The 25,399-nt window shown below is 40.9% G+C and overlaps 1 protein-coding gene across 1 annotated transcript in view; it reads right to left on the reverse strand.

The window, feature by feature from the left end:
• Positions 1-3,814: 3,814 nt before the first annotated feature.
• Positions 3,815-25,399, reverse strand: part of ATG14 (autophagy related 14) — a 62,413-nt gene continuing 40,828 nt past the window's right edge. Inside the window, exons 4-10 of the mRNA XM_004370888.2 lie at positions 23,816-23,897; positions 19,116-19,353; positions 16,482-16,711; positions 13,410-13,527; positions 11,975-12,065; positions 11,812-11,897; positions 3,815-4,663 (exon numbers count right to left, since the gene is read on the reverse strand). Of these exons, the coding sequence (XP_004370945.1) occupies positions 4,357-4,663; positions 11,812-11,897; positions 11,975-12,065; positions 13,410-13,527; positions 16,482-16,711; positions 19,116-19,353; positions 23,816-23,897 (1,152 nt within the window). The 3' untranslated portion in view covers positions 3,815-4,356. The remainder of the gene's footprint in view (positions 4,664-11,811; positions 11,898-11,974; positions 12,066-13,409; positions 13,528-16,481; positions 16,712-19,115; positions 19,354-23,815; positions 23,898-25,399) is intronic.

Below are 25,399 nucleotides of genomic sequence, written 5' to 3' on the forward strand. Positions count from 1 at the left end.
CTCAGTCCTTCATAGGAAAAGCACAACAAAAAAGTCACTGGTGTGGCTTTTGTTACTTTACCATTCTCCTTTCTTCCAGAGAAGATCAGCACATTAGTGGTTTTTTGTTTTTTTTTTTAAAATCCATCTACGTAGCTCTACGCCGACGGTGGACTCCTCTTTCCAGGGTATTTTCTCACCAAAACTTTGGAATGGGGGTGCTGGTGGTGGCTTTTCCTCATTCAGAGTTTCACAACTGAAGTTTGGATGGCTTTCCCAAGAGACTAGTTTCAAATTTCCTGGTACATTTTGTTGAAGGAACTTTCAAATGACCTCCCCAACCACTAATAACAAAGTTATCCTTAGTTCTCTGCATCTGCTTCAGCCTCTGATTTCTGAATCAACCATGACATAACTCTGGGAGTGTTTGTTATACACTGGACAGAAGCATATTTCTAACTTCTACCTAGAGAAACTGAAGGATAGCAACATCACAGCTCTGGAGACTTTGGCACAAACCCTATTTGGGAACCCTTCCATTTATTTCCTTGCCCCTCTCTTCCTGCTGCCGAGTGGCCATCTACCCCTGGTTAAGGGGTAGGACAGCGAGGACCACAGCTCCTTGGTATTTCTGAGTTGGCCAGGTCATTGCACAGTAGTCATTCTTGGCATACCCCATCACCTGCACGTGGTTCTGCTCCATAATAACGTAACTTGGAAGGTACAGACTTTCCATCTGGGAAACTAGGAAAAAAAAGTTCTCCAAAAAAGCTACATAGTTCTCCTATCAGCCTGGCAAGCCCCCTCTAACATCCCCCTTCCCCCTTATTCTTTTGTCCCAAAGAAAATCTGGGCAGTCTGCACGTGGGTACCCTGGAGGCCCACTCCCTTCAGGCTGCTGTTGCCTGGGGATGGCTAGGACAAGGCTGAACAACTGCCAAGGACCCTAAGCCATTGTCGGTTGCACACATCATATAATGAGTACTAAGAAACACATCTTTAGAGAAAGTATGGTAAGCAACCAGTTTCCTGGCTTGCTAATGATGGATGCCACCGCCACCACGTTCTATAGTTTTAAAAACTTATTAATAGCCATTTTTTTCTTACCTAGCAAAAGAATTCTAAAAAATATTATTTTAAAAGCTGTATAAACTACAGGGTTAGATCTCATTTTTTGCTACCCTCAATGTAACAGTAGAAATGAATGCTCAGAACTTGAAAAATGACATACATATTAGCAAAGTACTGTTAAAAGATTTATTGCAGTAATACAATAAACATTTAGAAAACATTTGTATGACTCAAACTGGCTTGGAAGTTGCAGAGCAGAGGGAAGTTCCTGCAACATGACACCGCAAGGAGATCCTCAGACACAGTAATTCTTTTAACACCACGCTACTGAACATTCTTTTCTAAATTATCTATACGGGAATCCTTAAATGAATTCTGTCTACTATACTCAATGCTGACATACTGTTTTTCCCCTTAACTTACAGATGTGCAAAACTTTTCTTTGTATATTCTGTTACAAAAAAAGTCTTGAACAGACCATTCTAAGCAGCCTATTTGGTGCCTGTAGTTTTCTTTTTTTTTTTTAAATTAGTATTACCTTGTTTCAATAAATCATTTTAAAATGGAAAACATGACCAAGTTCTATGGCTTTTTGTTTAAAAAAAAAAAAACAGCTTCAATTCTTTAAAAAGCTGTTTGCATATGGTTCTGGCACCTAAATGAAAGATTTTAATGAGCAGCAAAAAGAGTAGAAAAACAGTGGTTGAAATGTGTATTTAAGAATATTTACATGGTGGATCCAGTGCAAAATAATGAAAACCAAAACATCTCAGCAGTGTAAGTCAGTATGTTGGTGTTCAAAACCACCAAAGGGTTTGATCACTTAACCCTAAGTAAAGTGCCTCTAGTCGAGATTAACAACAACAAAATATACCCTATTAACCCCTATATTGGCCACATTGTTGTAAATTTTGTTGGCTTACTTTAGATATGAGTTTGTGGTATCTGGATTCTATCCTTTAGCCTCATCTCACATCATGGTTTCATAGAGGCTTACTTGAGAAAATCGTGAGTACTGTGCATCTCTCAGCTGGAGTCAATCTCTACCCTCAAGCCCCAAATCCCAGTCCTTCTAACTCTTGAGACTAGGCTATTCCTTCTGAGGGTCTGAAGTAGCTAGACAATTCTTATGGGATTTCAAGTTATTTGGTATTTGTTCAAGTTTATCACACCCACTCTCTATGAATTATAGAACTGGATGGTAAAATGCAAGCCCAGCAATCATGAAGCTGGGCGCTTTCAGCAGAGATAGAGGCTATATATAAGAACCCACAAGGTTTGGGAAAGCCTATTTGTTCCCTAAGTGGAAAATGTCATAGAGTCACAGGGACTGTGGTACTCCTCTATAGGAATAAACCTCTCCCCCTGCAACTCTACCCAAAATGCTACCAAACACCAAATATACCAATAGCAAAAGCCATATAGCACCTCAGATTTGGAAGCAAAGTATCAACTATAATCATTACAATGAGAAAAGAAGCTAGGGCAGAGTAAACCTCAGAATGATTTATCTGAGGTACTATCATGCTAATCATGCTAACAAGATATGGTAATTATGCCTGTTAGGAATTTTTCATAGGATTTTTTTGTAGTTGTTACATAGGATTTTTTTTTTTTGCAATTATTAAAAAGAAAAAACTACTTACATATTTGTACATAATGCCTCTCTCATTACAGTTTTCTTGTAAGATTGTCACTAAGAGAATGACAAGATAACATTACTGAAAGTGACTTCTTGGTGAGGGAACATCCTTTATATCTGAGCTTTCCCCAGGATAGAGCATAGTATCAGTTTTAAGGATCTGCTCTGCATTTCTGAGCAAAGGTAGTGTCTTCAGAGCAACAAAGACCTCTAGGAAACAAACAGGATTGTTTTCCCTGGAAACACCTGCCACCTACTAAAATCCCTTAAAAGAAATTGGACACCAGGACAATGGCCAGAGGCCACTTAATTAAGTGGCTTGTAGCCTGTGCCCAGGCAGACATTTAGCTGACACAAGGGAATGACCTTAATGACTTTTCACTCACAGAAAAGAAATTCCATTTCAAAATGCACATAGTGTGGACGGTAGGAATTAAAAAATCTAGCTGAGAATGACCTTAATTCCCCTTAGAATACAAGAAAATAGTTTTAAAATCTGTAGGACATTGTTGCAGCTAGGATTTCTTCTGTTCATAGACATGGGTCCTAAAGAAAAAAAGACCTTAGTTTCTTTGGTGTGTGGGAAGAAAGAAAAACAGAAATGTCTGACGAGCTATGACAGAGCAGCACAAAGTAATTTTTAAAAAACTACCCCTCCAAAAACAGACCACCCCTCCCAAACAAAACCAAAATCCTTGACCTAAAAACCCAAGATGACCAAATTATAAAGAAATGATGGCATCAAAACAAACTCTTATTAAACAGTATATATCTTTCAAGTCCTAATTGTCAAGAATCACTTCCTTGTATACAACTAGTGGTCTCTTCCCATTTGGAGTAAAGGAGAGTGAAGAAAACCAAAGACTCAAGGGAGCAATCAGTCCAAAGGACTACTGGCCCACACGCACCACAGCCTACATGACCTCGAGACCAGAAGAACTAGATAGTGTCTGGCTACTACTACTGACCACTCTGACTGGGATCACAACAGAGGGCCGGGACAGAGAGGGAGAAAAATGTAGAGCAAAAAATCTCATAAAAAAAAGACCAGACTTACTGGCCTGATAGATACTGGAGGAACCCCCGAGACTATGGCCCTAAGACACCCCTCTCACTTGGAACTGCAGCCACTCCCGGAAACCACCTTCCAGCCAAGCAATAGACAGGCCTATAAAATAAACAACAATACCAGAAAAGAACGTGCTCTGTAGAACAATTTAAAAAAACAGAATCACTTCCTTGTGATTCAACTTCTAAAACTTAAAGTGTTCGAGAACAGTCTCAGCAACACAAAGGTCAACCATGAAGCCATCTCGGTGGAGTCTGTGGGTCCTGTGGTCAGTGATCAGAGGGAGCCCAGATGAACTGCTTCCTCAACAAAATCAGGAACCGGCCCCATGTGCAGTTCCTTCTTCCACCAACACTGGTTTGGGCAGAAGGACCTCTGACCCTCTGTCTTATTATCATAAGCATAGACCCATTTTACAACATGTCCGTCATATCTGGCAAACAGAAATGTTTGTCTCCCTGCCTTTAAATAAAAAAAAAAGAAAAGTTTAACTTTTTTTGTTCCAGGCACTCTCTTAACTAAACACCTAAGGTTTACTAGCGTGTAGTGGGAGAACTTTCTTGATGCAAATTTGGCATGTTTTTGTCCACGCTCGTTAGCGGTGTCCAGTGTAAGCTTTAAACCAGGAGGTCACTGAGGCTGCCGCGGAGGAGATCATTCCACCCGCACTGCTGCTTGCGATGGGTGGGGACGCCTGGGTGCTCTGGCTCTGAGAGACTTCCACGGGCTGGGAAGGGATGTCACAAAACCGGGGGCTTGGCAGGTTCTCCCAGTCCATGCCCAGGTCAGTCTCCTCATCACTTATGTGCTCATCTCCGCTCTCATCTGATTCTCCAGCGACTCCAGGATCCACAAATTCCATGGACTCCTCAAGGTCTGCTCGCACTTCAAACGGCCCCGACCTGTGTGCAGAGTGACAACCAGGGTGGAGATAGTCAGACCTCAGCCTGATGGGATGTAGGAGGCCCAGAGCCTGTTACCACACACCATCTCACGAGTCTGCACTGCACTCTTGTTGATCTACGATTGAGATTTTCTTCACCTAAATAATAACTGCTATCCAAGTAATGAACTCAGTCACCACACCACACTTTCTCTCAATTCTACCCCTGTATTTGTGAAGACCCTGGACGGAGGAGAAAACTATCCACAGAGACTATCCATGCTGATCCCAAGTATAACTTCCAAAACTGTTTTAAACTGCAGCAAATATATAGCATTCCATTGAGACAATTAGGAAAAATAGTTACTTGATGTATACGCTGGTATATTAATTAGTGTAACAAGTAACAAATGGTTCACAAAGAAATACAGATACATCCTGCCTTATGAGCCCCTGGGTAGCGCAAACTGGTTAAGGTGATTGTCTGCTAACCAAGAGGCTGGAGGTTTGAGTATACCCAGAGGTGCCTTGGAAGAAAAATCAGCCAGTGAAAACCCTACAGAGCACAATTCTACTCTGACACACGTGGGGTTGTCATGAGTTAGAATCAACTCCACAGCTAGTGGTGGTGGTGGAACACTGCCTTATGGAAGCCCCAAATTATTAAACTCTTAAAACCCAAAAGAGATAAACGATATGTCTACATGCATGTTAGCATACATACTTGCAATGCTGCATGCTAGCAGGCTCCCCCCTACACATTTTAAAATATCACAATTTTCTAGAGACATTTATTACATGAAATGAGAAACAACTATTTAGAATGCATTCATCCGGAAGAGTGCATATTTCTGCGCTGTATTTCAAGAGAAAAATATTTTTATTTCCCAAAGGTTCCTAATAATTTCCTCACTGCCAAATCCAATAACCCTTTCTCAGGCTGCATCCTGTATGACCACTCCTTAGCAGGACTCTGTGGAACCCTGTCAGCAAACCACACACAAGCCTTTCTGCTTTTTCCCTTGCCCCTTTGAGAAGCCCACCAGCTCCTGCCCTGGGGGAGCCAGGCTGCATTTTCTTTGGAGGGCAGTCGTCCTCCAGGGAGGACGACCCATGGAACCAGCTAGAGGGCAGGACCAAGTCTTGCCAGCAGCCCCTATCTCCCTGCTGTTGCTCCCTAAGACAAGCACACAAAGTCTTGGTTCTTTTAATGGTTTCACTGATAATTATTTTGGGAAAAATGACAGAGGTTAACAAAAAAATAGAAATCGGAAATATTCCAGAATCGTATAGCCTGTCTTTCTAGTCTATGTTCCAAAATTCTTTACAGCCTTTAGAATGACAAAAGCCCAGTGTAGGTCTTCAATGTCCCTCACCAGAGCTCACCTTCTGACTCACAGTTTCCAGGGTCAAGCAGACCTCATTCTTCCAAGACAGCCCTGCTTCCCAGTTGGAAATATAGCAACAATAATAGCTACCGTTCCAGGCACTGCTTTGAGGGCTTTATGTGTACTAATTAAACCGGAAGATGCACCACAGGGTTTCCCCCTTGGTCTCAAGTGAGTAATTTATATTTCAAAGTACCTCGGATCAGGTGGGCCCCAGTTTACTAGTCCTCTACCCTGCCCAGAAGTCATTATTTTGCGAGGGGTGAAATGGGATACGGGTTCTCCCCACAATCTTCCTACCTCCTCATGTCCCCCCTTGAAACTTTCTCCCTCAAACAAACCAATGACCACTGTGAGCAGTATGTTAGCTCTGAGTATCTCTTCTGTTTCCTTAAGGTTCTCCCTGTAGTTCATCTCTTTTCTCCTTTCCCTTTTTCTTGGCAAACGTGTCTACTCCAAAGCCATCTTTTCAGATTCCTCTCCTCCTAGCTCGACCCCCAAATTCCCTCTTGCCGGTCAGATCTCTCATCTGAGGGTTACTAACCCCTCAGAATCGCCTGCTCCTCTCTGAGTCAGTTACCGGTTTGAAAACCCAACCCAGCCTGGACTCCCCTCCTCCCTCAGGCTCTGCATCCGTGTAACAGCACCACACAATCCCTTTTCCATTCTCAACATGTCACCCTAGCGCAGGTCCTCACTACACTGCCATCACCTCCAAATCAGCGTCCATGCCTCCAGCTGGCCCCCCACACTCCTCTCTCCTCATGGCACTTGCCCACTAAAAATGTTACAATTTTAAATTCTGTAGCTGGCCTCTTCGTCCCTCACTAAACACAAGGCTCTCTGATGCTGTTCTGTTCAACTCTGCTCTCCAAGGGGCCTCTGAACTTACTGCCAGGTTAAGTCTCCGAGTCCCCCAGCCTCCCTCCAGGACAGGCCAGCTCTTCACCACAGCCACTTCCTTTCTGCTAGCTCTGGAGGCTTGGCCTGTTTTTTGGTTCCTCTTCGGTGTTGCCTTATCTATTCTTGGGGTCCTTCTCAGGATGGGACAACCATTGTCTCCAGATCCCCCTGTAAGGGTTTTCCCAGGAGACAGGCAGGAGTGATACGTGGGTGAGATGACAGTTCCTCCAGTCAGAGAGCTCCCACAGGAGCCACGAGGGACTCCAGCTCTCTGCTTGAATCCCCAGGGTAGAGTCCACTTGCCATGGAACAGGTTCTCAGTTAAGTATTTAAAATGAAAAAATGAACAACTGGATGACTCCCAAGAGGCCAGTCAGAACAATTCTGGTTTCAGTGATTGACTTACATTTCTGGGAACCTGCAGGAGCAGGCGAAGAGGCCTCTCTCAGAGACCCCTGGACCTTTATCCACCAATGCCTCTCTCTCCCACCACTTCAAGGTTAGAGAGATATTACCTGCCTAGGACACCCAGAGCTACACACACATCTCACAGAACTAATCAGTGAAAGAATTAAATATTTTTCACTTAATGTCTTTGGGGAATAAAGATTACAAAATCTTTCCTCTAATTTTAGTTTAGCTGAACAATTGATATCTTTTTATTCAAATGCTGAAGCCAGAGCGCTCATTTTCTCACAATCCTACATAGATTTCAGGAAAAAAAAAATGTGTATGTATGTATGGGGAGCCCTGGTGGTGTACTGGTTAAGAGCTTGGTTGCTAATCAAAAGGTCAGAAGTTGGAATCCACCAGCCATTCCTTGGAAACACTATGGGGCAGTTCTACTCTGTCCTGTAGGGTTGCTATGAGTCAGAATTGACTCAAGGACAATGGGTTTTTTAATATTTTTATGTATGTATGTGTGTATATATGGAGAGAGAGAGACTGTGTAAATATTAAAGCAATGGTGGAGAATATTAACAATAGGTGAACCTAGGTAAAGGGTACATGGGTCTTTGTAATATTTTTATTTTTTGCAACTTTTCTTTAAGTCTGAATTTATTTCGAAGGACAGTAACAATTCATCTGAGATGGGCTCCTACAGTTCATCTGGTTTGAATGGAAACAAATGTCCAGTCAGAGTTCCATTAAGAATTTTCTCTACCCTGAGAGTATGGCCCATGGACACCCTTTCAACTTATTGCTGAAGTCACTCCAGAGGTTCACCCTTCAGACAAAGATTACATAGGCCCATAAAACAAACAAAACACGTAGCTCAACCATATATGGGAGACTAAATGGGCACACCAGCCCAGGGGCAAGGACGAGAAGGCAGGAGGGGACAGGAAAGCTAGACAAAGGGAAATGGGGAGCCCAAGGTCAAGAAGGGGAGACTGTTAACACGTCGTCAGGCTGGCAACCAATGTCACAAAACGTGTATTAACTGTTTAATGAGAAACTTATTTGCTCTGTAAACCCTCATCTAAAGCACAATAAAAAAAAATCTCCTCTAATCTTCAAATCTGGTTGAGGCCAGTGTGGAAAAGGGCACATGTGAAACTCTACGTCTCTTAGCTACAATTCCCTCCCTCACACACCTGTGTGGATCTAGTCCCGCTAACCTGCAGCATAGAAATTTACTTTTAGAAGCAGACAAGATGATCGGAAAACTCTGGGACCAATCTCATCTCCGTTTTCTTAGTCCTGTGTATCCTCCCCTAGAGGTGCTCACTCCTCCCAGGCCTGGAGATACTGAATCACAGACTGTGAGCTCGGGTGAGCCCTACAGCCTGAGTCAGGCCCTGGCACCATGTATGTGCATGCATGCTTCTTCTGTAGGACAGAGTAAATGTGGAGTAGCGGGATCAAGGGCAAGCCGTAGAAAACTCCAGACCCTCCAAACTGCCCTCCAAACAAACTGTACCCATCACACTGCCAGTAGCAGAGAGGGCCCTAAACAACCACAACACTGGATATCATTAGTCCTTTCCATTTCTGCCAAACTAATGGCCGAAAAGTGGAAACCTGTTTTGTACTGCATTTCTTTACTCTTCACTGAGGCTAGACATTTTCTTTTTTTCATTGGAATCTGATTACTTGCATTTCTTTTGTGTGAACTGCCCATTTGAATTCTTTGTCTACTTTTCTATTAAGTTGCTTGTCTTTCTTGATTTGAAAGATTTCTTTAAGTAGTCTAGATTTTAATCTGTTGTCTGTTACATAGGTTGCAAAACATATCTGCTGCTTGTCTTCTAACTTTATGAGATCTTTTACCACAGAGACATTTAGAGTTTTTACAGAGTAAAATGTGTAACTCCATCCCTTTATGGTTTTTGTGGCTGGCTTGAGAATTCCCTCCACACCCTATGATTATAAAACATTGTCTTTTCTCCTAGTTATTTTATAGCTTTTTAAAATAAAGTCTTTTATACCATCTGGAATTTATTTTTGTGTACGGAATGTTGCATAAGTCCAACTTTTTTCCCATATGAATCTCCAACTGCCCCAATACCACTGAGCTGCTATTATTATCTGATTCAGTATGCCACACCTATCATATATGATATTCCCACATGTAAGTGTCTGTGTCTGGACTCTTTATTCTGTTCTTCTAATTGTTTCATCTGTTTGTATGCTAATAGCACGCTTTTTAATTTTGTTTTGAGAGGGGTCAGCCCATCTCCCATCATGATTCTTCCTCACCGTGTTCTTGCAAACTGTGCTTCTAGCTGAACTTCAGAAAATCTCACAAGTTGTATAATGCCTGGAATGTAGCAGGCATTCAAGAAATCCATGCTGAATTAAAAATTTTTTTCATAATTTTCTTCACATAGGTTTTGTACCTATCTTGTTAGAATTATTCCTATATAATTTGTAGTTTTTGTTGCTACAGTAAAACAGATCTTTTTTCCATTACATTTTCTAACTGGTTGCTATTGGCATTTAAGAAACCAACTGCTTTTTGTAGGTTGTATCTAGTATCACACCGAACTATCATTTCTAATAGTTTCTTAGTTTCCCTTGGATATCAAGTTCTATGATCACACCATCTACAAATAATGTCAACTTTGTTTCTTTTCAATATAAGTACCCCTTATTTCTTTTAAAAATTTCTTGCCCTGGCTAGGTCTCTAGGACAGTGTTAACATGGCAGCGGTAGCAGGCATCCTTGCTGTTTCCCCTATCGGGGACTGCTTCTATTAAACATCTATGTAAGTGATGTGCCATTAAGTATAATTTTTGCTCCAGATTTATAGTAGATATCCTTTATTAAGAATATTCCTAATTTGTTAATAGTTTTTTTCTTCTTTAGTTATTAATGGGAACTGAATTTTATTCAATGCTCTTCTGAGAGCTAGCAGGCTGATCTTACGTTGTTTCTCCTTTCATCTATTAATGTAATGAATTAGCACGCACTGGTTAAAAGCATGAGTGAGAGTATCTACTCTTTGGAGCCACCCAGACTTGTGATGGCTCTACCACTTTGACTGGCTCTGTGACCACTGGCATGAGGTACATGATCATGCTGAGCCTCAGTTTCCCCCAATCTATAAAGAAAGTATAATAATCCTACCTACGAGATAATGCTTGGCCCAGTGTCAATATACACTAGCCATTATTATTATTAGCTATTTTATAATAATCACTAAAATTATTAATAATTTTATTATTATTAAATAAATTATCATTATAAATTTCCTAATACAGAACCCTTTACAGATAAGGTATAGAAAGGACGGAAAGCAAATCCACAGAAATCAACTGCATAAGCTGGGATGGTTTTGACATTCAGGTTTCCACAGCTCGTGAACTGTTGAGTGGAGCTTGGGGGGAGGAGCATGAACTCCCTATAAAATGGCACAAAATTTTGGATGTATGTGTAGCTTCCTGAGAGAGTTCACTGCTTTTTTGAAAGGGGCCTATGTTCCAGAAAAGTTTACTTTTGGTGGGGGAGAAAAGAAAGCAAAAGACAGTGTTAAGGGATGACTACCACCTAACGCTAACTGCAATGTGGAGGAAGCCAGGCATGCTTGTCAGTGGAGGTGGGCTGGGGACTCCACAGGGGACTCCCCTTCAGCCTTGGATTCCTGTGTCAAAGCAAAAGGATGATGGGAAAGAGTCCCAAAAGAACTTTCCCATCTTTTATCCTTTAGTTCTCTTTCAAAAGTGCAAACATGTTAACCAAGTCATCTCCCTGCAGAAGAGTATCAGCAGACCGCTAACAAGAGCAAGGGAAAAAGATGAGCACCCAGAGGAGATAAAATCTCCTCTACTTCATGCTTTTAGGGGCTGAGAGACAAAAAAGATTCCACAGACCAGGCTTGGTTGGCCTGTTTGGTTACTGACTCCTGTTTTTAAGCCAATGGATTTCAAACCAATTCATCCCACAAACTTCTAACATCCTTTTTATCCTCAACAAATGGTGGCCAGATTGACGCAGTGATGTAAAGAAAATTGTGATGAAGAAATGATGAGATGGGCAGGGAACAAGCAGGCACAAAAGAAAGTGCACAAGGAACAGACTGAGGACAGACACGAGGCAGGACTAGAGAAGAAAGATATGGATTCAAAGAAACGGCCTTAGGTCTTTAGGAGCAGTACAAGAATACCCTCTTTCAGGAACATCTGGGTTCTTCCATTGTGTTTTAGGTATTAAAAAATGTTTTATATTTTCTCTGAAAAATGATTATGTAAGGAGCACAGAAGTTCAAATATAATTAGCTATTTTTTCCTTCTGGATGGGGCTGCATTATTTTTGCCGTTTCTGGAGAGTTTGGGGTTGGGGAATTGGTTCCTGAATTCTGCCAACAAGTTCAACTCTATTTAAAAGTAGTCACATAAACATTTAGAGAAAAGCAACAGATTTCCTTCTTACCTGCCGAGGTGTTCAGAGTTCGGACTGACCAGGTACATTAGATTCCTGAGAGTATGCAGTGGTTGTAATTGATCTAAATTTACATGCTAAAAAAATGAAGAATGGATTAATATTTTCAACTAAGTAACAAATTAAAACATAGTTCACAGCACATTTTCCATACCTGAGAAAAGCAAAGGTAAAGGATATTTGCATTCAATTTCTTCACTGCTCGAGTAAATTTCTGTCTGCTGAGATTTTCCTCACAAAATTCACTGTAAAACAAACATACAATTTGTAAAGTTGTACTCTTTGGAGAAAATTCTATGTTAAAATGTTCGTTTTGAAGAGGGTATGCTTTCCACTACAGTTCAGTATAAAGCATACACCATGTGTCCTTTGCCTCTTAGTAAACTGCACAAACAGAAACTTTCTAACAATGAACTTTTACCCTCATGGAGAGCAATTTTACTGCATTTATACAAATTACAAATGCATATACCCTTTGACCAAGCAGTTTCACTTCTGGAGATTTATTCTACATAAATATTTGCACACTGAAGAAATGATGAATGTACCAAATTATTCCTTGAAACATCAGTAGGGGACTGGTTAGGTCTTGGTAGATTTATATCCAGGAAAACTCTGCAACTATCGGCCTTACGCAGAACGATAGCCTAAGGCTTACAATGGCCCTACAAGGCCCCACACGGTCTGCCTTCCTGTCTGCCCTCCTAATCGCTCACTCTTCCCCAGGGCTTTGCACTTGCTGTTCCCTTTGCCTGCAGCTTCTTTCCCTAGGAATCTGCCTGGCTTGCTCACTTCCTCCCATCAGGCTCACACTGACCACATACCTGCCCACTCTAACACAGCAAGCCCTCCCCTGCCTCCACGCTCCCTTTATTTCACCCTGCTTTCAGATTCTCCACAGCACTTATCACCATCTGATGTACTGTTTACTGATCTGTTTACTACTTGTGCCCTCCACTGAAATGTATGTAAGCTCCAAGAGGGCAGGGACTATGTTTTGCTCACCAGTGTACCCCTAGTGTCTAGAACAGTGCCTGGCATAGTAAGCACTCAATAAGTATTTGCTTTAAAAAATAAAAATTTGAAAAACAAAGTAACAAACACCTCAGTATAGCATCCTACCTTTTGTGTTTTAAAAAGAGGGTGGATGGTAAATAGTATATATTTACATTTACTTGAAATGCAAGGATAACTGGAGGGGAAGTAGGAGGGTCTTGGTGGGGACTGGCTAGACCTTTATATTTTTCTTTAATTTTAAACCACATGAGTTTACCAAAAAATAAATAAAGCTGGAACTGTTAGAATTCACCCAGTTCTGAGGATCTGCAGCATACCCTCTGGATATCCTGGTTTTTCCTTCTATTATTTTTTCTAGTGGGGGAATACTGTGGTCTTCACACGCAAATGTAAGGTAATGAAACAGATTTGTGCAAGGCTTATGAAATTAATCTCAGTTATTTCATAGCCTAAACTTTGCTGTCTTGATAATACTTAAATTCTTATTTCTGATTTAATTACAATAAATAAGAACCCAAAAGAAACTTAAGAGATCCATGATAAAGATGACATCACCACATTCAATTACTTGCCTGTTGCACAGTTTTTTGGGAAGATTTACGTCAAGTATATGAGACAAAATGTTGACCAACTGAGTCGCATAGCACAATGCAGCACTGATTGTGTACGCAGGGTTATTATGCTCCATGTCTAAAGTATAAAAACACAATCATAAATCGTCAACTTTAATTCCAACAAAAACCATCTCTCATCTCCAGATATTAATGAACCTAGGTCTTGTAATTTATAACATTATCATTTACATTACTGATGGCTAAATTTTACTCCTTACTCATAAAAGCTCCATGGCCAGACAGAAACTGTTTAGGTATTTTGCCAAGTAGGATGTAACATATGCAAATGAGCCTAAATAGACCCCACGGAAATTAAAGTCTGAACCGCTAACCTGCTTGGACCTGAGGTTGCAGTTTAATGTGTTATCAGAACAACTAATACCTAGGAGTTCATTCTTCAAATGATATTCCCTGAAATCTAGTTTAAAATCTAGCCAATTTCAAATGAAGACATTTCAATTCCTTTTCAAGCCTCCCAGTTAGTCCTGGGGACACTGGAGAAGAGTTAATAATCATTAAACACCTGCCATTATCAGGATTTTATGATATGCCAAGTACTCGGATAAATGCTTTAAAGAAGTTATTTTACTTAATCCTCCTATGAGCCCTTTATAACTATCCCTGTTTTAAGTATGATGGAATTAATTCTTCGAGAAGTTAAATCAGGCACTCAAGAACAGCTGGTAACCTTCAGAAATCAATAGTGAAGTGTAGTGATAGTCTTGGAACCTCTGCTTAAATGACTTTCTTGATGAGGCAGGCCTTCCTCGACTGCCGTATTTCAGATTGCATGCAGTCACCACCACTCTGCCCCAGCACCCCAACCTCCATTCCCATTAGTTCTTTCTCCACAGCATTTTATTGTCTTCTAATATGTAACGTATCTCTTGTCTACCATTTCCTCACTAGAGTGTAAGCTCCACGGGGAAGGATTTTGTCTGTTTGCTCACTGGTGTACTGCGAGTGTCTAGAACAGTGCCAGGCACAAATTAGGTGCTCAATTAACGTTTGCTGACTGAATCGATCAATGAATTAATGACTGGGGAATTCTAGTGACAACTGAATTCTCATTGTGAGGATTCTTTTTTATTCCACACATACGCAAGATACCAGAGCTCTTAACTCAAGAGATAGGGCTACTACGAAACGTCACTGTATAAAACCTTACAGTGGCTTCCTATTACCCACAGAGTGAAATCCAACTCCTTCCAAGAACCCAGCATGATCAAGGCCCTGACCACTTCTCCATTCTTTCATTCCCCTCACAACCTTGCTCACTACACTGCTGCCCCTTCTCAGCTTCTTGCAGTTCCTCAAACATTCCCCAACACAAAGTCTTTGCACAATCTATTCCCTTGGAATGAAATGTTCTCCCCCGACTAGTTTCTTTTCATCTTTCAAGTCTCAACTTAAATTGTCACCTCCTCAGAAAGGCCTTCCTTGACTACTCTATGAAAAAGTAGTCTCCTCTGTACCCCCGGCTGCCCCCACCCCCATCATGATGCTGCTGATTTTTTCCATGGCTCTCATCCAGAGTATGGTTCCTCTGATCATGTACTTGTTTCCTGCCCTTCTCCCCACAGAAGGGCTAAGGGTCATATCTGCCTCGGTCACTTCTGTATCACCAGTGCCCAGCACTGTGCATGACACAGAGCACACGCTCACTAAAAATCTGCTGAATGACTACATAAATGATCCTTCACCACCAAAGAGAAATGGCAAGAGTGTTAAGAGTTTTTCTATTGGGCTATTTCAATCTCCATTTAGAATTGCTAAAACAAACTTTTTATAAAGCTATAAAATAAAAATGAGATTCAATGGGCTAAATATACTTCTTTAAATAGCGAGGTCTTTTTATACAGATAAAGCAACAGTGACCTACAAAAGACAAAATATTAAAAAGGCATGTTTTAGGCAAAACAATTGTTCCTAAATTCACCTGCGGCAACAGAGGAAGGAGTCGTCAGGAATAGGAAGAGGATATGGTATGTGTGGCTAATTGCCTCCATGAATAACTGCCTCCTTTGCCATGAGACTAGAACTATATGGTGCTCAGCTACCATTACTGAACAGTTTGATCAAAGATTCCATAGAGGAATCCTGATCAAAAGGGGGAATATGTAGAACTGAATTTCAAATTCTCATGGACTCTAGATTTCTAGAGCCATGGAAGGTAGATGAACCCTGAAACTACTGCCCTGAGAAAATCTTTAAACTTTAAACCAAAAATATCCCCTGAAGTCATCTTTAAACTGAACAGTTTAACTTAACTAGTAAAAAAGGCTGCCCTGAGCATTACGCTCTTTTAAGAACTATCTACACGGGTTCAAATTGACAATAGCAACTTGAAAGATTACACAGGAACCTTAGAGAGCAGTGAGTTTATGTTAACAAGGGAAAAACAACTCAGAAAAGGAGGATGAGAATGGTTGCACAACTTGAAGAATGTAATCAATGTCACTAAATTGTACACGTAGAATCTGTTGAAATGGTGTATGTTTTGCTGTGTATATTCTCAACAACAAAATTTAGAAAATTTTGAAAAAAAGAAAAAAAGGTATGTTTTAGTCTATCAACTAATGAATGGATAAATAAAATATGATATATCCATACAATGAAATTCAGCCAAAAAAAGTAATGAAGTTCTGTTACACGCTATGGATGAACATGGATGAACCCTGAAGATATTATGATAGGTTAAAGAAGCCAGCCACAAAAGTCCACATACTGTACGATTCCATTTATATGAAATGTCCAGGATAGGTAAAACCACAGAGACAGAAGTAGATTAGTGGTCATTAGTGGTCACCAGGGGATGGTAGGAGGGGTGACTGGGAAGTGACTGCTTTGTGTGAACAGGGTTTCCTTTGGGGTGGTGAAAATGTTTAGCAACTAGAGAGAGGTAATGGTTGCATAACATTGTGAATGTACTAAATGCCACTGATGATTAATTTTATGCTATGTGAATTTTACCTCAATTAAAAAATATATCTATATATGTATGTTTTCAAAGAGCATTGTGCTTCTCACCAGGCCCCTGTGTCGTTTTCTTCTCTTCCACCCAATTGTAATAGGCGGAGTAGTCCCCATTGTTAGGGAGGCTAATCCAAGGCCCTGTAATGCTAATGCTGGTATCGCCATTGTGATCATCACAGACCCATCTCCCCGAGAGGTAAGTCGTCCTGCGAGCTTCAGCAAGCTCGCTCACGGTGCTGGAGGTCATGGCACTGTCACCCTCTGAAGACGCATCTGCGGGATCTCTAGAAATCAGAAGACACACAGGGATTTCACCAGTCTCGGTTTTAAAGGGCATGCAATATACTTGCCAGATATGCATTGAAAAGTTACATATGAGCACAGGAACTTAACTGGAACATACATAACTGCTATCAGAGATGAGGATGGCACAGAAGACCACACAAGAGCAAATGAGACGGCACACTTTGAACTATGGCCCAAAATAATTAGGTTCTCAGACTATTTGGTCTCACGACCCCCTTCCATACTTGAAATTTTTTGAGGACCAAAGGGCTTTTGTTTATATGTGATATATGCTATATTAAAATTAAACCTGAGAAAATTAAAAAATATTTACCACTTCATTCAAAAAAAAATCTACTATATGTTAACATAGCACATTTTTATGAAAAATATCTATATTTTTCCAAACAAAAAAATTAGTGAAAAACAGCATTGTTTTACATTTTTGCAAAAGTCTACTCAAGTCTGCCAGTTATTCTTTCAAGTAAAAATACTGTTCCATGAAAAAAGCAGCTACTTCAGCTTGCAAATCATTCACTTAAGTACTTTTCCATAAGCCAACCATGGTTCTTCAGTCTGCAGCAACTGCTTCATGCGTACTTCCTATTTCATCACACAGTACATTAAAAAGATGTGCACTCAAGGATCAAGATTTAAGAAAATTAATAATTTTTACTGCTTCATCAAGGACAGTCTTAACTGAACCTTTTTTTTTTTTTTTTAAAACTGCAAGTCTGTGGTGAAGACACAATGACACTATTACAGCTGGGTGCCACTGCCCTGACTTGTGTCAAGGCCAGTCAGAGGTTTTACCCACACCAGGGCTTTGAAGCCACCGGTACAAATGTCAACACAGTGAACAAGGAAAAAATTAGGAGCTCTAGTGGCACAAATGGTTAAGTGCTCAGCTGCTAACCAATAGGTTGGTGGTTTGAACCCACCCAGGGGCTCCACTCCATGGAGAAAGACTTGGTGATCTGCTTCCATAAAGATTACAGCCAAGAAAACCCTATAGGGCAGTTCTACTCTGTCACATGAGGTCGCTATGAGTCAGAATCGACTCCATGACACCTAACAACAATAATTATTATAAAAATAGTTTTGACTGCACGGACCCTGAGAGGGTTCTCTGGCACCTGCAGAGGTCCATGGATCACACTTGGAGAATGTCTGGCCTAAAGGGTAGAAGAGGAATTTACCACAAGAAGTGAGAGCACGTACAGATTCAAGGAGGGGGAGGAACACGGTGTGTTTGGGGAACAGAGACGTTTACTGTTGGTGTCTAGGATGCATGAGGGAAGTGCCAGGAGACGGTGCTAAAAGAGTAGCCAGGAAGTAGGCAGACTGGAAGGGCCTTCTGTTCTGCACTGAGTTTAGATCCTGTCCTTTGGCCAGTGGTTCTCAATCTTTTTCCTTCTGCCACCACATACATGTGAGATAACTCCTACTGGCTGTCACCAAAAAGCCAGAAGGCAGGGATATTCTGGCCAATTCTCCCAGGCAGGTGTACCTCTATGTCTTCCTCCTCCCATTCAAGGAAGTTGAGAGAAATGCAAATGAACAGGAAATCTGATTTAGCAATAACTTCAAAACCACCTGCTTTAAAAAAAAAAAAAATTCAACAGCATGAGATTAAGATTAAATTATCAAAGTATGGTGGACAAAGTTTTTCTCCGTGTTTTTCTTTCTAGTATGTTCACTATACATATTAGCTTTCTTTTTAAATTTCCACTTTTAAAATAATTTCAGCTTTACAAAAAAAGTTGCAAGAACAATACAAAGTTTTCCTGTATACACTGCACCCAACTTTCTCGAATTATAGATTCAGGAACATACAATGATCAAAATGAGGTAATCGGCACTGCTACAATACGATTAACTATTCTACAGACCTTATTCCAATTTCTCCAATTGTCCTGCTAATGTCGTTTGTGGGATCCAAGATTCAATCCAGGATCACAGACTGCATTTAGCTGTTGGCATCCTCAGTCTCTTTAATCTGGAACTCTGCCTCACTCTTTGTCTACTATAATGCACTGCAACATTTAAATCTTTGACCCATTAGAATTTAATTTGGCATGTCTTTTTTGTGGCTAGCTTCCCACCCCCTCAGCTGTCTTAACACCAATTTTGGGATAATCCAACTTTTCCGGGAGTGTGTGTCAGCCCCTTCCTGGAAGCTTAGTAAAAGTGCACAAGCCTGAGCCCCAACCCTAGCCCTCTGAGAGCCCCCGCCCTTCACCGCAGCTGCGCCCCAACTTCGCACAGTGTATACTGTTTGCTGAAGCAGAACTAGGAAAACAAATAACTCCGGAACGAGGTTCAATAGACAAGGTGCTGGCATACGTGAATATACCACTTGGGACTTCATCTATTCTGAGTAGAAAGGTTTGCTTACTGTACCTCACACCAGTCTTTACTTCCTCGATTGGAAAAATGACAGAGGTGAGCTCTAATATATGAGATCGCCGAAGATTTGCTAGACGCTCATAATGACTTCTTAAGTCAATGGTTTTTTTCTCTACCAGGTCACCAAGTCTACGATTGTGCCTCTGAATCTTCTCTTTTTTCTCTTGATGCCGTTGTGCTCGACTGTAAAGTTTCTGGTTCTTTTCCTTGGTTTTGAGAAGGCCTTCAGAATCTAAAATAAATAAATCATACTGAATAAATCTACCAATAGTTCTTGGGTACTGCAGAACCCCATCTCACAAGCATACATGCCTCCCCTACAGTCTAAGTGGGAAGCAAAGCCTCAATAAAACCAGATCACTAGTTCATTAAGTAGAAATTTTGGGAGTTTAGTTCAAGTGAATATTATACATAAAGCAAAGGAGACCACCTCTAAAGAGACTCTGGATTTCAGTCTGTAATCATTATTTATAAAAGGAGTCACTCAGTGACTATCAAGTTAAAGTGTAGCACAGAAGTACCTGACCTCCTTAGACTAAGCCCTAAAGAAAGTCATGGTAGGCAGAGAAGATAACTAATTCAAAATTAAAAAACTCACTGGCTATCTGATTTCCCCTAGAAACTCTTAGGTGTGGCTTGGGTTACAATCAGAGAACCCAGGGATAATCTCACGTAGGAAAAAAGGATGAGCAACAAAACAGATCAAGGACTCTGAAAAGTTAGTGAGCGCAGCAGTAGCCAGCAGGTGGGAGCACTTATCGGGTGAGCCCCTATTACACACTCAGCACTTTAAGCATTGCAAGGGCAACAAACGCCTGGCCACACAATCAGGAAGAGACCTACATGTGTCCTGTCAGATGTGTGTTCTTCCTGTGGAGCTCCCTCAGGTTCTGGAACCTAAGACCTGCTGGGGCTGTTGGGTTGTGGCAAAACTTAGCTAGGGTAGGCTAAACCAAGTTGTAAAATCTCGATAGACACCTAGGAACCACTTAAAAACAAACAAACCAAACCCAACAAACCCGTTGCTGAGGAGCTGATTCTAACTCATAGCAACCCACAGTAGAACTCCCCCATAGAGCTGCCAAGGTTATAATTTTTACGGAAGCAGACTGTCACATCTTTCTCCTACAGAGCAGATGATAGGCTTGAACCACCAACCCTTCGATTAGCAGCCGAGAACTTAAACACTGAACCACCAGGGCTCCTAGGAACTACTTAGGAGGCTCAAACTCAAGTTCAAAACCAAGCTCATTATTTTTCCAGGAAACCTCCTCTTGTCATTTGAAGCTAGGTTCTCTGCTTCACGATTATTTTTGACCTGTCTGGTCTAAATCAGTCCTTTGACGGTCAATTCCATTCGCGGGTCTACACTATATACTCAGACTTTTCTTTTCATCCTCACTATCACAATCCTAGTTAACGCTCACCAAAACCCTACCTGGCTCCCAGCCTGGCTCCACTCCAAGCCTTCATGCCCTCTTCCACTAGCTCAGTCTTCGTAAGCTATGGCTCAAATGCTCACTGGTTAACCACTGCTCATCAAATACAGACCAAACTCCTTAGCCTCGAGACCACTCCCAAATTGGTATATATACACCACAGTTCCCTTCTGTACACCCTTCACTCTAACCTTGCTCAATTACTAGCTGCTTCAAATCCTTTTTTACAAAGTGGAAATACTTAAATAAACTCATGTGTGGACGGACAGATGCTGAACCAGTCATCATTCTCTAAACAGTCATCCTTACATAGTTGGTCAAATCAGCATCTCTCCAAGAATGCTTTCTGTTTGCTCCTAATTTCCAAATGTCCAAATCTTACCCATTCAGCAAGGTCCCCCCTCCATAAATGCTTCCCAGACTTCTTGCTCCTTGGAACTCTATGGCAATGTGTCTTTACCCCTCCTATGGCACATATTCTTAGTTCTTTGTATCAGGTCCAACCAAAACTTTGTCTCCTGCCTGGAACATAACAGGCATCTAATAAATGTTTGTGGACTGAAGCCACCCTTTTACTGAGGACCACTGAACCTAGGTATTTAGTTGTGGGCTTAAGATTTCTTACAGTTTTGTTTCTCTTTAGATGCATTTCTTTTATCCCTGCTCACTGTGAGTGTCCCAAAGGTTAAGTCCCATGGTTCCATCACACACTTACTTTTCAGCGAGCTCATTCATTTTTATGATCTTTATTGAGTTCTTTACAAGTACTCAAATGAATATGTGTAGGCTAGATTAACCAGTAAGCAAATTAACTAGTAAACACATTAACCAGTAAGCAAGGTACACACAGGCTTGATTGTATTTACTTACTAATCTGTAGTGCACAATTTCACATGGGTTTTACCACATCCTTGATACTTCAAAAACAGGTGAAATTGTGCACCACAGATTAGTAGGTAAGCACAAGTGAGCCAGTGCATACCTTGCTTATTGGGTAATCTGTGCCTGTGTCTAGCCATGTCTTGAGTTATATGGCAGTCAGATTTTTTTAGGACAATTTCCAATTTAATACTATGGGCCCTTATATTGTATGGGTGGCAGGAAATCATCACAGTCCCACTCTGCACCTAGTGCAGACTCAGCACTCAAGAGTTTACCTCTTTTTCTCTCCATGCATGTCACCCCCCAAATGCCAAAAACCTTTTGATGCTATTGCTGTAATCTACTCTTGCTTCCTGAGTATCACTGGACAAGTAACTTTGACTACAGCATGGATCTACTCAACCCTGCCTACAATCTACTTCCCTACCTATGCTATATAATGTATCTGCATTGTACTGTGCTATATATATCTAAATCATGAAATCTTAAGTTAAAAGATTCTGGGGAAATAATTCATCAGGTGCAACAACTTATAACTTGTACCCTTTCTGAATGTAAATAATATTTCAAAAACAAGAAAAAGAAATGAAGACAGACAGACTTCGGTAGCAAACTCTTAACTCATGGGCTTGGGGCCATGCATAGCTTCTTGAATCCACCAACTCCCTTACAATTGTTTGCAAAATTTTACCACTCTGCTGTAGAGGACGGGAACTAGACTATCTTTAAAGAACAACGTTTTCCAGCCCTGGTAGGCCATCAGAACCAACTAGACGAGTGCCACTCAAAGTACGGCCTATGGATCTGGGCCCTTCTGCAAACTGTTACCAGCAGCAACAACAGAAGTAAAGAAATACAGAAAAAGTGTTGAGAAACTTAACAGCAATTTGACACTGCATTGGCATCCAAGCGTGGGATCATTCTTCTAATAATTTTTATCGTATTTTACAAAAGTATCAGTTTATGACAGACTGGAAATTAAAAGGGTGGGGGGGACTGGACCTTCACTACAGATAGTTTGAGAACCAGTGACTCAGTCCTCACCCATGAGACTTTAATTTTATAAGTCCAAAGTGGATCCAGGATTCTCTCTAGATTTTAAAAAGGTCAGCAGGCAACTCTGATGGCTTCGCTAGGGGTGAAAACCACTGTTACAGGGTCCACAGCTTTAGAACCATGTTTTTTATTTTCTGCAGTTTTTTTTTATTTTGGACATTAGGAACCTGTTAAAAGAAGCTGACCAAAGCTTTAAACTTGCTTATCAGAAAAATGTGCAGACTCAGTAAATTCAGGAGGCTCACTGATGGCTGGTGGCAAACCTCTGGTCTGAACATCATGGGAGGATGGTGAAACGGAATGGACCAGTGCTAAGCATCAAGTTCCTATGCTGCTGCTGAACCAGGGCCTTTGAAGACTCATGTAGGACTCAGTAGGTCATCAGTTGTCTGTAGTTCTGACCACCTGTTTACCATACTGCCTGCCCCACCCAACCCCCTCCCCTCAGCTTATTAATCCTGTGAAACACCAAACAAGCCTTTATTAGGCCAAACACTTTCAAAGGAAGTTTTACACCACCACATCTTACTATAAAATACATGCTTCTGAAAGCAGTGAGTAGACAAGAAAGCGATACACAACGTATGATGGTGACCCATTCAAAACTTTAAACACTGATCTTCAGAAATACATAGAGTATTTCTAAGGATATAGGATTTCTAAGAGGACTCTGTCTTAAATTTTGACAACCACCTATGAAAGAGTATCAAATGTACATATAATGTAAAATGAATACACGTAAAAATATGTATGAGACTCACTAAGGGAGAAAAGGCCAATATTCTGTGCTTCTGACGTGAGCTGATTAAGACAAACAGGTGTCAAGTTTTTTTTTGTATAAACTAAGGCAAAATGGAAACACAGATTCCTTAACTTTTTAAATTAAGAAAGATAGGTTATTTTAAGCCTCTGTATTTATGTGTTTATTAAAAGAAAAAATTCCTCATACAAATAATTACAAAAAGGCAAGCAGCAAGTAAACTTTTCCAAGCTGTCTTCCCTCCCCTTCCTTCTCTCCTTCACTCTATCTCTGCATCTCTAGCCTACTAATCCTCTGAAATTCCACATGAGCCCTTTATTAGGACTGGCTGCTGTTGTCGAGTCTATTTCAACTCACAGCGACCCCATGTGACAGAGAACTGCCCCATAGGGTTTTCTTGGCTGTAATCTTTACAGAAGCACATTGTCAGGTCTTTCTCCCACAGAGTCACTGAGTGGGTTCAAACTGCCAACCTTCTGGTTGGCAGCCGACCACTTAACTGTTTGCGCCACTAAGGCTCCTTTTCTTAAGTGCTGGAGGGAGTGGAAATTACTTACTTTTCTTCATTTCTTCATTTCCTTTACATATTGTTTGTTTCAGCTGTTCAATCCTCATCTTGCAGGACATTATTTTCCACCTCTGGAACAAAGTGCAATAAATACCACAAAGGTTGTAACTTGATGATTAATGTGATCTGTTTGCCTTGGATCACTACTTATTTTCAGGTATATCTTAGAAAACATAATGAAGAAAAGACCAATGTAATTGTATTTGTCATAGCTTTAAGAGCTATAATGGATTAAGAAAAAGAAAACTCAATGTTGTTCTAGTTCAGTGCAGAAGTTGCTAGGAAATTAAGAGAGAGAGAAATTCTCATAGCTCTTATGTATGTGTCAATGAGCACAGAGAAACTATTGAAAGATACTCTCTAAACCTGCTCTGTCCTGTATGTAGCTACAAGCCACGTGTGGATATTTAAATCTCAATTAAAATTACATAAAATTAAAAATTCAGTTCTTTACTCACACTAGCCACATGCCAAGGGTTCAACAGTCACATGAGACTAGTGGATACCATACTGGACAGCACACATATAGCACATCTGCACCATCGCACAAAGTTCTGTTGAAGTGCTGCTCTAAACTGTTAGTGCTGGTTGCTCAGGAGACTATTATCATCACTGTATCATTTCACTTATATAGTAGGCAAAATAATAAAAACTATAATAAAAATGGTTTTTTTAAGAAAACTACATACCTCAAGTAAGACTTCCTGAGAAGCCTCAGAAATTCTTTGGAACATGAAACTGCCTCCTCACATCACCAAGATCTATGCAGAGCTTTCCCCAAAGTGAATAAAGGATCAGTAAAAACGGGACCTAGCCTGATTATTCTATGATGCCTCCAACATCTCCATAAATGTGGATAATTAAAAGTTCAAAACGTTCAAATGTTTACAATGTTCTATACTTGTCTAAATAGTGTTTGGTACAAGATACAGAACAGATTACAGAGACGTTACAGTGGGCAAAACTCTAACTCTCCAATGGTGTCATAAAGATACTTAAAAACAGATTCAGAAGAACTGACGGGTCAGCAATGAGATTTCTTTCACTTTAAAAAAATAAAAGTGGTTTTTCGAAAAATGGCGCTCTAGGCAGAAGTACCACGCCGTCCCTCCACAGCAAAGATCCAAAAAACTAAGCTGAACAGAGAATACAACAATCCTGAAACCCTAAGACATCAAATGAAGAGATAAAGAACTCAGCCAAGCACCAAATGGAGTGAGAAAACTGACAGAGAACGGAGAGTGAGGAGACATTCATGCAGAGGTCCCCTACCAGCTAATGCAGTGCGGGTCCGCCATCTTGGACTCCTATCGGAGACCAGCAAACAGGAGGTACAAGAAAGCAGCCTCACAGAGCTTCCAGCAGGAGACAAAACCACCAGTAATTGGCGATATATGCTTTCCCACCCCCCACCCTCTTCACCCCGACTCGGCCTCCTCTGCTTCCCGTGGCCACAGTCTCTTGACCGGGAAACAGTGGCTGCTTGGATTCCACACACCCGAATGGGTGGCTTTCTGAGTGCCATTTGTTGGCTGCTGGTGTTGCTTTTTTTCCGCTTCTTTTCATTTCTTCC

The sequence above is a fragment of the Trichechus manatus genome, unplaced genomic scaffold (genome assembly GCF_000243295.1).
Source record: "Trichechus manatus latirostris isolate Lorelei unplaced genomic scaffold, TriManLat1.0 scaffold00010, whole genome shotgun sequence".
NCBI classification, from domain to species: domain Eukaryota; kingdom Metazoa; phylum Chordata; class Mammalia; order Sirenia; family Trichechidae; genus Trichechus; species Trichechus manatus.